Below are 13311 nucleotides of genomic sequence, written 5' to 3'. Positions count from 1 at the left end.
TGAGCAATTATATTTGTTTTGATATTTGAACTAAGAGAATGTGTCAAAAATCCTGCCTCTGATTGAAGAGCCTCTGCATGTGCTGGGATTGAGCCTCTGGCTCTTGAGTACCAGTTCCTCAGCCCAGGGGGACAAATGGCATGGAGCGTAAGCAGCGAGAATGGGATAGGGGAAGGGAAAGTGAACAATAGGGTGAGGAAGAACTGATAACATTTATGAAATACTGTAGGACTTCACCATGTGCATTGAAGTTCATTTCTCATTTAATTCTGTGTTATTATGTAACTTCTTTGAGGTCATCTAGCCATTTTAGAGGATGCAAACCTGTCTTTGAATGCTTTTGTCCTTTATGTCTGGGCTTCTTGAACTGAAGTATAAAAGAATCACCTGAGATTGTTAAACTTTATTGAAAATGCCAATTCCTGGGTCATCCCACTCCCTGTTTCACCCCAAAAATCATGGCCAGAAGGTCTGAATTGCACTTCTCTCACCTGTTGGCTTCTAGAGCTAAAATTATATTGACGGTATAGTGATTATTTTCCATTAAATTATTAGAAAGCAAACAGTACCTTGATTTAGTATAAAGTATTTACCTTTTCTAGTATCTAAAAAAAGTTTGCTAACTTTCTGTGTTCTAAACAAATGCCTGGATTCAGAGTTTTTAAAAGGGCAAAGGGGAAGCTACTTGGGCGATTTTAGTGTCCTCACATGACAAAATGATTGAGGCTGATGTGAAACTTTCATACTTCATTACCAAGATTTCAAGGACGGCAAGTCTTTTTTTATGCCTCCTTATTATGAACTATAAGCTCTTGGGAACAGGGGCCAAACTGCTTTTTCATTTCCAAGAACCAGAAGACGTTCAAGCTTCACTAGAAAGATGACAGGAAATGATTACAATTTGAAGGGGTTAAAGTCCACCTATCTGTGATTTGGTGTGGAGTTTTTAATATTAACTAAAACAATTTAAATTACTGAAATGCAGCAATTATAGAAAAATAGAAAAATCACAAAATACAGATAAATGAAAAGAAGAAAAAATCATCCATAATAACATTTATAAAGTTGCTTACCATGTGCCTGGCACTATTTCAAGGGCTTTACAAACAATTTCTATAGAGCTCACAGCAACCCACTTTACAGCTGAGAAAACTGAAGCATAGTAAGAATAGGTAGAGCCTGAAGTCACACTGCTATAGGGGATAGGATCTGGGTGGAGGCAATCTGCCTCCAGAGACCATGTTTTCAAAATCGCCACTAGCCAGACTCTATTCTATAATCCATTACCCCAGATAACCATGCTCACACTTAGGGGTTCTACCCTTTCAGAAATACACACACACACTCACACACATGCATACACATACAACATACACATGCACACTTTACACTAAATAGGATCCCTGCTCTTTTCACTAATAGCATATTGTGAACTTCTATAATGGCTCCTCTAGTAAATAGTAACTGCTACATCCTATTGGCAAAATATTCTGTTTAAAGTGAAGCTCCTCCCCCTCCCTTTGTACAACTAAGAAAAAGTATAGCCATGAAGGCCCAAGTGATCTTCCTGTTAAGATTGCTTGACTCGGCCAAAGCCGTTCCACGTACTAAAATTTATTACTATCTACTATTCAATTTCAAGGCTGAAAGAACGTGTTGAGGCTGTTACACATGACCTAAAGGCAATTCTTGAGGGCTCTGAAAAGCCTGAGCACGCTGCCCAGTGAGCAGAATGGAATACTGATTAGACAGTCACTGAGTAAACCCGAGAATGCCATCGATGAGACAGAGAGAAAACCCAGAAAAGGGCCAAAGAAAGATACCATCAGAGCAAAATAATCATTTTCCTCTCACAGATTTCCTACACAACCCATAAAATCTAATAACTTGCTTGCCACTTAATAGCCACTTGGTTTGTTAGTGGACTAGAACAAAATGATAAAAGTTAATGGAACCGTTAATGACTATTAGCTACATTAATAATAGGTTTAGAGAAAATTATTACTATTTTAAACCGTATACACTTGCTTTCTATTACTAGTGCTTTTTAGAAATATTAAAATATTAAGAAACATACTAAAATGAAAAGTTATAGTAAGTTCTCTATTCAGAATTAAGGAATTTTAAATTCCTTTAGCTTCAAAAAATATTTTTGTCTCATTTGGTGACATAGGTTGTAATTATAGAAGTAGATATGAAGAAATAATTGAAGTTACTAAAAGGAGATTCGCCTTAGCTCCCCTATTTATCTCTTATTTTATATGAAGGTATGTCTTTTTAAATAAATCTACATAACTGTAATCTAGGCCAAGGACTTTTATGAATCTGTTTCTTAACAGAATGCCTGTAAAGTTTTCCAGGGTTCCATACTACTATTAGGATTGTAAGAGGTGGCTTAGAGGTAAACAATCTGCCTGCAGTGCAGGAGATGCGGGTTTGATCCCTGGGTCAGGAAGATCTCCTGGAGCAGGAAATGCCAACCTACTCCAGTATTCTTGCCTGGAAAATTCCATGGACAGAGGAGCCTAGAGCCTGGTGGGCTGCAGTCTGTGGGGTCACACAGAGTTGACATGACTGAGCAACTAAACATGCACATACTACTATTAGGAAAGGCTCTTGGGTGATGTAAAAGTTTCAAGTGAAAATATTCTAATGTGTTGATTCAAGTAGGTGAGTTATGTCGAAAGTAAACCAGCCATGGGAGAGATTTGTGTTTGTTCCGTTTATATTCAGAAAATATTTAACTTGAGTGGAGTTTCCTGTTAGAAAACAATGGCAGAAATGTCTTACTGAGTTATTGCTCCCTATCACCAGGCTATGTTTAGGCAACCTGACTGCTTTTTTAAGGGTGTATTGCTTTGATGTTTGCTCCTCTGTTCTGAGATCAGTCCCTGGAAGGTCCGTCTTTTGAGGAAGGCTGAGAAGCTGAGCCAGTCTCCTCCATCTGCACTTTAGGACTTTGCCCCTCAGCCTTCCTTTCCCTCATTCCCTCACTCAGCATGAGCTGTTCATCCACTGAGACATGGACTGTTGGTGTCAGGACCCTGTGGCTCTCTGAGGACCTCACTACTCTGACTTCATCCCAGACTCCTCCCACCCCACCCTCCCTTCTGACTTGGCCTCTGTTTCTTCTTCCATGTCATTGAAGATTTTCCTTTTATCCTGGTTTCAGAAGCCTCATAGTGATGTGTTTAGGTGTGGATCTTTATTAATTCATTCTGCCTGGTACACAGTGTCCTTTTCAATATGAGACTCATGTCTTCCTTCCATCCTGAGAAATGTTATTATCTCTGTGATGTAGCTTACCTTTTTCTATTCTTTTTGGAACATGTATAACGACATTGTGGTCCACCTTTGCCACATTATATGTACCTTTATGCATATACCCTTTTACATACTTACCTTTGCATATTTAAAAATGGATGAGAAGCAGCACTGCTAGAACCCCTGCCCTGTGTACCACTTGCTTCTGCCTGCTGAGAATCTCCAACTTCCTCCTCTCTGTACTCGGTGTATTTAACAGTTTTCATTCCTATTGTGCAATAAAACCACCTGGGATAGGGGTTAGGCATGCATTTTTTGAAAAATGGGCCAAATCTTAGCTCTTTCATGTATTAAGTGTGTGATACAATTCACTTAACCGTTCCGGCCCTCACTTTTCCTATGTGTAAATATAGACAATAACACTTACATCCATGGTTGTCATGAGACTCAAATGAAATGTGTGTCAAGCGCTTTGTCACAGTGCTGGTGAATACTTAATAAATGATAATATGGCAGTCAGGGCAACAGCTGAAATGTACCATGTACTTGGCAATGTATCACATGCTTTGTATTGAATCATTAAATATTTTATCTTCAGAGCCCTCACAGATGAGTACATTCGTTATTCATTTGTAAATTCAACATCCTAAGAACTGTTTTCATTTATCCATAATGCATTCCAATCTTAATCCTTTGGTATACATATTTTATGTATTTCATGACATATTTATATTTCTTACTTTAGATTTTTAAAATGTTATTCACTATTTTTTCCTATGTTGTTTATCATATGTCATTCTAATGACTATGTGATATTCCACTGAGTTGTTATTCTGTAATTTACTCAGTCATTTCACTATTGCTGGAAGGAAAGTTATGACCAACCGAGATAGCATATTAAAAAGCAGAGACATCACTTTGCCAGCAAAGGTCCGTCTAGTCAAGGCTATGGTTTTTCCAGTAGTCACGTATGGATGTGAGCGTTGGACTGTAAAAGAAAGCTGAGCGCCGAAGAATTGATGCTTTTAAACTGTGGTGTTGGAGGAGACTCTTGAGAGTCCCTTGGACTGCAAGGAGATCCAGCCAGTCCATCCTAAAGGAGATCAGTCCTGAGTGTTCATTGGAAGGACTGATGTTGAAGCTGAAACACCAATACTTTGGCCACCTGATGCGAAGAGCCGAACTCATTAGAAAAGACCCTGATGCTGGGAAAGATGGAGGACAGGAGGAGAAGGGGACGACAGAGGATGAGATGGTTGGATGGCATCACTGACTCAATGGACATGAGTTTGGGTAAATTCCAGGAGTTGGTGATGGACAGGGAGGCCTGGCATGCTGCAGTCCATTGGGGTTGTAAAGAGTCGGAGACGACTGAGTGACTGAACTGAATTGAACTGGACCTCTTCAGGCAAAGAAGTGATTTCCAACTTTAAAGCTTCTGATGTATGGTATTAGACTGCCCTCCTTGGTATCAAAGGTTATGTTATTTTATAGTAACATGGGGTGGTTTTTGACCCAGCTGCATTTTCCTCTCAGTTCTCTAATTCTATTTTAAAATGGAATGGGGGTTGTGTGACATGTTCCATAAGAAAACTGAACAATAGCAATGATTTTGTCAATCAAGCAGTAAAAAAGAACTTAGATAATGTAGTAGGAATTGTATATAGAGAAGTCCAAAGTTATAGTGTGACTAAGACAAGAAAAAAGAATACAGTAAGTCCCCTACATATGAACCTCAAGTTGCAAACTGTCAAAGGTGCAACCGAGCATTCCATCTGTGTCAGGCCTGAGTGAAATTGCAGCTTGCCTTCCATCCCCTGTTGCTGATGCTCCTTTCGCTCTACCATCTCTCATCTCCTCTCCCTCCTCCAGTCAATAACTCTTCTTGCCTCTTCACTTGATACCAGCCCCTGTATGCCAGTTGTTGTACTGTACTATTGTACTTTTCGAGGTACTGTACTGTATGATTTAAAATGTTTTATTTTTTGTGTTTGTTTTTTATGTATTATTTGTATGAAATTATTATAGACCTATTACAGTGTGGTACTGTATAGCTGATTGTGTTAGTTGGGCACCTAAGTGTAATTTTGTTGGACTTAATGAACATGCTCTCAGACTAGAACTCATTTGGATGTAGTGCACTTTACTATAGTGATAAGTGGAGCAAAAACAAACCTCTAGTCTATTAAAAAAACCTATAATACATATTTTAAAACAGTCTATACAGATATAGATGTGCGGCTTCCCTCATAGCTCAGTTGGTAAAGAATCTGCCTGCCATGCAGGAGACCTGGGTTCGTTTCATGGGTCAGGAAGATCCCCTGGAGAAGGAAATGGCAACCCACTCCAGTATTCTTGCCTGGAGAATCCCACGGACAGAGGAGCCTGGAGGGCTACAGTCCATGGGCTTGCAAGAGTCGAACACAACTTAGCAACTAAACCACTACCATACAGATATGCAAGTTCTACACTGTATTATGTACAAGCCACTATTGATCAGGGTGGGATGCGTAGAAAGAGCGAAATTCTTTCACCCCTGCCTTCATTAAAACTCAGGAGAATCAGCTCTGCACAACAGCCGTCATGTAGGTGAGGTTTGTATTGGCATCGAGTCCTTCCCTACAGGGACTTTGCACGAGGTGCTATCGGCTGTCTAGTGTCCCCTACGAGCCACCTAATGACACATGACGTGGGCTGGAGACCATCAGAGTCTTCCTCAAGATTGATTTAAAGATGCTAGTAGAGAAAATTATCATTCTTCTGGGGCTGTTAAACTAGAAAACCAGGAAGTTGAGGGTGCTGGAGACCATCTCCCTGGCAGGCAAGTTTAGAGAGCAGGCTAAGAGCCACAAGCATAGGTGCTTCTTAAACTAAGGCCCCTTTTTTCACCTATGCCTTGGATGACATTCGCTCCTGCGGTCTCAGAACTGTGCAAACCCTCTCTTGTCCTGCACGACTCTCCTTACTAAAAAGCCTTCCACCTGGTGAGTTGATCTTCTCCTCAGTTCTCACTCTCCTCCCTACTCCAGCCAAATGTTTTGAAAGATTATCTACACTCACTCTCTTCACTCTTATTTTTCACCTCAACCTACTCTAAATAGGCTTCCACGTTTACCCTTCTACTGAATCAGCTCAAAGATTACTCAGGAACTGTCCAACTCCACAGGCTTTCTTTAGTCTTGTTTACTTAATCCCTTAGCATCCTCTGACCTAACTGACCTTTCCTTCCTGCCTGAGAACTTTTGAGTTGGCTTCCACAATAACTGGAAAACACATCCTCTTGGGTTTTCTCTCACTTCTGCCTGCCGCTTCTCAACCCCACTGTCTGCCTCTCCTTTACCTGTAGATGTTGGGGTTTCTGGAAGTCTGCAGCCTAAGCCCCTTCTTTTTCTCAAACTATGTTCTCTTCCTATCTTTTCCTCTAGTGGAGCTCTCAACCACTATTTTAGCTTTGATTGTGATCTCTACACTATTGGTGTCTCCATTTATGCCTTCACCCCTGACTCCACCTCTGACCTTCACAACCACATAGCTACTTGCCCACTTTGGATTTCTACTTAAATGTATCAAAGGGATATCAAACCTGACATGTTTTGAACTGAACTCTTCACCCTCTTCCACAAATCTGCTGCTCCTCCCCTAGTGTTTCCTAATCACTCACGGCTCCGTCATCCACACAATTGCTCAAGTCCATTTCCAGCATGCTTCTTTTAATGCTTTCCTCTTCCTCATTCCCTTCTTTCCATCCATCACTGAGACCTGTCCACTCTCCGTCTCAGTTCCACCTCCTTAGCTTCATCGCCATCACATCACCCGAGTCTCTGTCACCACCTTCTCCCTTCTAGACTTCAGCCACAGCCTCCTCACTGGTGTCCCCACACCTGTGCTGGCTCCTTCCTGTCCATTTTTTGCACACCTCCAGAGAGATATTTTAAAACCTCAATCTCATCCTGCCCTGGCTCTGCTTAACAGCCTTCCAGAGGCTTGCAGGTGTCTATAGTTAAGGTCCAAAGACCTACCATCTGGTTAGTCTTGGCCCCCGACCCACCTTTACAGGCTCTCTTCAGCCACTTGTCCCTCCAGCCACATGGAATCCTCCTGGCTCCCCAAACAGGACAAACTGTTTCCTCAGGAACTCTGAATAAATAGATCCTTCTGCTGTGAATTTTTTTAGGTAACCCTTCTCTGATTAGCTCCCCTCACCCCTCCGGTTACATTATCCCAAGATACCTTGGTCTGTTCCTCCACTTCACCCTCTATTTACTGTTTTTCCTCCCTTGTGGGACTGTTAAGCCCCGGGAGGGCAGGCACCATGGCTGTCCTGCTCACCGCTCGGCCACCACTGCCCACCCACACCTGGCACTGACAGGGCAAAAATGGAGTACCCGGGGGCCTCACCACCCAACCCCAGGGCAGCTGTGTAGCTGCCCGGCATTTGGGACTGTCTTCTCTTAGTGCTGAGATCCAGTAGCAGCAAATCCTTCAGTGGTTCTTAGAGTCCTACTCTTTGGAAGAGAGGATGACAAAGTTGACCCAAATGATCCCCTTGACCTTTTCCACTGGGACCATACAGGAGCTCCCCGGATGTTGGAGAGCTTGCTTTATGGCTCCGTCTAAAGCTAAGGTGTTATCTGGGCGACGTGCTGCATCCCTCCCCTGTTCTTCTAAGGAAATGCTGTTTTTAAGACCTGCCTTTCCCCACTGACCATTGTTCTTTTCTGTTTTCATTCCATAGTGTGCCTAAGTGAAATGCTGAGAACCTAGGTTGAGAGCCCCCAATAGCGCAGTGGGAAGAAGGGAATAGAAAGGCTGACCTGTTCCCAGGAGACTCAGAGTCGCCAAAGAGAATGTAATTAGGGATCTTAACAATGGCCTAGGCTTTATGGGAGACAAATTGGTTGAGGTGGCCCTTAGGGAGTGAGGAGCTCCCAGGGGACAAAAACTGCAGGAGCCCTGAGTGGAGAAGCAACTGGAGACGGCCCCCTCTGACTCACAAACAGCAACAGCTAGTGTTCCTAGAAGAGGCGATTTCTTCGGCGCACGTGTACTGGGGACTGTGTCTGTGTGTGCGTGTGTGTTTGTGTGAGTGAACATCTCCTGCCCTTGTCCTGTAGGGCTGGGCGGACCAGGAACCGCCCCACAGAGGAAGAGATTTAGTAGTCTCGGCCACGTCTTTCTTCAGAACCGACCTTTCCTGCTCTTTGTGCAAGACACACCTCTCCGAGGAAGGAGGCGGACATCATTACTACTGCCCTATTAAAACACACACACATACACACACACTCACTCACACACACAGCAACCGTGTAATTACTCTCCGCAGGAAAGGCGCACAACAGGATGGGCCCGAGCTGAACTCGGGATGAGCCATCCCTGTAAAGATTAGGAAAAGGAACCTCCCCGCCATGCACCCGCCTCCGGCGGGCCAGGGCCTCTCCCAGACGGTCAGGCTGGGTAGCCAGACCACCTCCTAGGGTGGGAAGGTGGGCGCGGGCGTCTCCCAGCCGTGCGGGTTCCCTGTTCCTTCTCCAACCCGCCTTCCAGCTCTCGCTGGGTCTGTCTCCCACGCCTCAGGTGTTTGCTGGGGCTGGGCCACAAGCCCTTCCCTTTTTGGCTTGCACCTGGGGTAGCCTCCAGCCCCGAGCGCCCCGCCAGACCCTGCTGCAGCGAGTGCGCCCAGAGCGGTGCGAATCGACCCGCGCGGGGCTCCCCGCGCTGCGTGCGCCCGGCCACTGCCCGAACGCAGGGCTGGGCTCCGGCTGCGCGCCACGCCCCCGGGCTTTGCACTGCGCCCGAGCCCCTTGTAGGCTGGCTGTGAACTTGGAGCCGAGCGGCTCGACGCTCCTGCCGGGGATGCGGCGGCAGCTGCTTCCTGGTTTGAAGCTCGCCGAGTGGGGGAGAGCGTGAGCCCGCGGAGGCGGGGGCAGGAGCCGGAGCCGGAGCGGGCGGAGGCGGGGGCAGGAGACGCTGGAGGCTCGAGCTAACCGGACGGGTCGCTCCGGCTCTCCCGGGAGAGGCGCTTCCTGGCCCTGAAGAAGGGGCGAGTCCCGTGCGAGCCCCCGGGAGGCGCCGCGCGCTCGAGAGGGACGGTCGGGCGACCCCGGCCCGCTGAGGGCTCGGCGCCCGGCTCCCCTCCTTTCCACCTCGCGAGGGAGGGAGGGAGGGAAGGAGGGGAGGGAAGGTCCGGCGGAGGAGGCAGAATGGCCGGTCGAGGGGAGCTTGGGTGCTGCTTTTCCCGGGAGCTGCCTCCACTCCTGCGGCCGCCGCGAGGGCTGGCCTGAGCGAGGACTCCCCGCTCTCTGGCTGCGAGACCGCGCGGTCCCCGGGGCGGGACAGCGGCGTCGGCATGTCGTCCGGCACCATGAAGTTCAATGGCTACTTGAGGGTCCGCATTGGCGAGGCCGTGGGGCTGCAACCCACCCGCTGGTCCCTGCGCCACTCGCTCTTCAAGAAGGGCTATCAGCTGCTGGACCCCTACCTGACGGTGAGCGTGGACCAGGTCCGCGTGGGCCAGACCAGCACGAAGCAGAAGACCAACAAGCCCACGTACAATGAGGAGTTCTGCGCCAACGTCACCGACGGGGGCCACCTGGAGCTGGCCGTCTTCCACGAGACGCCCCTGGGCTACGACCACTTTGTGGCCAACTGCACCCTGCAATTCCAGGAGCTGCTGCGCACGGCCGGTGCCTCGGACACCTTCGAGGGCTGGGTGAGTACCTGGAGCCCTCCCCTTGGTGTCCACTCCGCACCGTTCCCTTCCTTGATGTTACAGAACTTGCCCGGGCCCCGCTTTCCCATCTTCCCAGGCTCCGCGGCTCAAGGAATTCCCTCCACTTTTGGTCCACGTCCAGGTGGCCCGTGGTACTGGTGATGCGACCGCGGTGGGTGTGCGAGGGTACAGCTGTGCCTCGAAGAAGCCATCCTGGATACGGTTCCTCTTGGGGATGGCAGCTTGGGCTAACGGGAAGTCGGGGGAAGGGGCGGTCACCCCCCCCCCCCCCCCGCCCCTGCCCAGACTTTTGAGTAAGGCGCCCCAACTCTCTGCACGCGGGTAATACAGGAAAGGCAAGGAAGGTCTGTTAGGAAAGTGACTTGATTTGGGTAAAGATCTTTAAGCGTTTCTTAAGCGAAAGCCTTGCATTCTCGCAGGTATTATTCATAATGTTTATGGATACGTGTTGGTTCAGCCGCTCAGACGTGCACACGTGTTTCAGCATGCACGTCCATTACATCCCAGAGGTAAATAACCTACACTGGCAGGGATCGGAGTGCCTGGGTCTGCAGTTGGCAAAGTTTTGTTAAGCAGTTTTTCAAGGAGATGAGGTTTACATGTGTTTGCAGGTAACTTCAGTTCAGTTTCAGCCCAAGAGGTCTGATTCCTGCAGTTAGTGCTATTACTGGTCTTGAGAGTTTCCAGGGCTCCTCAGCAGTTTGTGAACCACCCCCGGTTTCTCACCTCACCTGCTTGTGTTTCTGTGTATTGACAAGTAGTTACCCGTAACTTCCTACTTGCCTGTAGGAACTTTTCACATAGTTCCCATGAGGCAAAATGTCTGCTGCAAATAAATTAAAATGTCTAGAGCACTCTACACAGTGCTAAAATGCTTTTGCTTCTTAATCTTCATACTGCCTTTGCGATGCAGGTGTTCTCCTTCTCACATCTATGTGATGAAATGATAATTAGAATGAGGTGGTCTGGTTTGGCCAAATAAGTCCTTTGAAGACTCTCAGGAGTTTAATGATTTAAATTCTGGAGGATGTCAGTTTTGAGGCCAGAATTGAAACCTGTTTGAAATTAACAAGTGGGGGAATCAGATCGATAATAAGAAAGACTCATTTAGATATTTATTTTACACTTTGAGGAATTGATACTTTTATCATATATTTTGTAAAATTACAGCTCTCTTGTGGAGTAGTCTCTTAAATAGGAGAAGAAACCATAACGACTGTTTAACTGTAACATCAAATTATATTGAGTTAATTTCCCTTCAGCTGAATTTACTTTGTGGAATTTAGAAGTGGACTGGAGAGGAACGGCCAAAATATAGATTGACATTTTATTTTGTGAATTTCTGAATAGGAAGTAGAGGTCAGTCTAGGAATCTGAATGGAATTATTAAGTTACTGTCCGGTTAGGAGTTAGGTTGGGCAAAGTTCTAAAGAACCAGGTTCTGAAATTTAATGGTGCAGACTGACCAATGGCCATTAGAAGCATGCTTTCCAAGAGAGATCCTAGGCTGGTTTACTTTACCTGTAATCTGCACATTTGAATCACCTGAGGGACTTTTAAAAAATCCCTACTTTTAAAGACTCTAGACGAGACTCTCTGGCTGTGGACACCAGCATCAGTATTTTTCGGCTCTCCTGGTGATCCCAGTGGCAGTCAAGTTTGAGAACCTGTAGTCTAAATGAAGACCACAGGGTAAGGGCTGGAAGAAGCTTAAGTATAGGAAGATTCAGGTTACTTGAAAAAGTGGGGATCCCTATTTAGATCTGCCTATTTTCCCACTGGCTGTAGATTTAAATGTAAATTAAATTTACATATCCTAATTGTCTGAATTAATTAGGTGTTTAATGTAACCCAGTAGTGGTGTTCTGAAAAATACGAGGGTTTGGTAGGATATATCAGCATTTAAATGACCTTGAAATTGGTGATTTGTCAGACACTCATTCAGTGAGGAGGCAGAGTTTTAAAAATTCTTGGTATTTTGAAACTGTGATGATAGGGTAGATAAAATAGGCAGTGAGTTTCCTTTTTTAAAAAATTTTTGTTAAGAAAATAATTTTGTTAAAATATTTGAAAATATATGGAACACTTGTTTTTTAAATGATCCTGTATAGGTCTAAAGTGGTTTTGAAATTTAGAATTACAGAAGTACTTATTTGTCCTTAGCATATTAAATTGAAATGCGTAATTTATTCAGAAAGCTATAAATGGCATAATTTACTCCACGATAAGTTTATTTTTTGCAACTGAAATTACAGATTGCTAAACAATGAAAATAAACTAGCAGTTTAATTCTTCCTATATCAGGAGAAGAGACAAAAACAGAAGATACCTTTATTATTAGAATAAAACAAAGTTGTTATGCTTTTTTGCTTAACATAGTTTCTAAGTGTTAAGAAGATAGCGTTTGATATTGATTTTGTACCAGTTTCATTGATATTACCTTCTAAGCTTGATGAGAGAAAGAGATCTATTTTATGCAGTTATATTCCTAGTACCGAGGAGGGCACAGCAACCCATTCCTGTATTCTTGCCTGGAGAATCCCATTGGACAGGAGAGCCTCACGGGCTACACTTCCTAAGCTCGCACACAACTGAAGTGACTTAGCACACATGCACACATTCCTAGTACCAGGCACAGTGCCTGCCGTGGATTAGGCAGTCAACCATTTCTTTCCTAACTACATTTATTTCATTTAATTTGCATTATATCCAAGGAGGTAGTGAGATATAATATGACAGCTAAAGAAGTTCTTAAATGGAAATTCAGTGTTAAACTCTTCAGTCAGAAAAGATTTCACAGATCTGAGTTTCTGCCTGAAACTAGGAAAGTAAGAACCAGTTAAATCCTAGGTAAGCAGAAAGAAAGAAATTTAACAATAGCAGAAATCAGTAAAGTAGAAAACAGAAACAGTAGAGAAAAATCAATGAAACAAAAACATTGGTTCTTTGGAAAAACATACACACACGCAATAAAATTGATAAATCTCAAGCCAGAATGATCAAGAAAAAAGATGACACAAATTACCGGTGTTAGAAATGAGAAAACATCACTATAGATTCTATGGACGTTAAAAAAAAATAATATTATGAATAACCTTATGCCAGTAAATTCCACAATTTAGATGAGATGAACAAATTCCTTGAAAGATATAGATGACCAAAACTCATTCAAACAACTAGCTTTATGTCCATTAAGGCAATTGAATTTGTAGTTAAAAAACCTTCCACAGTACAAACTTGAGGTCCCAGGTGGCTTAACTGGTGAGTTCTATCATACATTTAAGGAAGAAACATTGGCAATTATACAAACTGTTCCA

The 13311-nt window shown here is 44.6% G+C and overlaps 1 protein-coding gene across 1 annotated transcript in view; it reads left to right on the top strand.

Moving 5' to 3' along the window:
- The first annotated feature begins 9168 nt into the window (after positions 1–9168).
- PRKCH (protein kinase C eta) overlaps positions 9169–13311 on the top strand; it is a 241942-nt gene continuing 237799 nt past the window's right edge. The window contains exon 1 of the mRNA XM_061156926.1: positions 9169–9973. Coding sequence (XP_061012909.1) covers positions 9611–9973 — 363 coding nt within the window. The 5' untranslated portion in view covers positions 9169–9610. The remainder of the gene's footprint in view (positions 9974–13311) is intronic.

Source organism: Dama dama, chromosome 12, assembly GCF_033118175.1.
Source record: "Dama dama isolate Ldn47 chromosome 12, ASM3311817v1, whole genome shotgun sequence".
NCBI lineage: Eukaryota > Metazoa > Chordata > Mammalia > Artiodactyla > Cervidae > Dama > Dama dama.
Note: the sequence above shows the minus strand (reverse complement) of the source record. Positions and strands in the feature narration are given on the sequence as shown.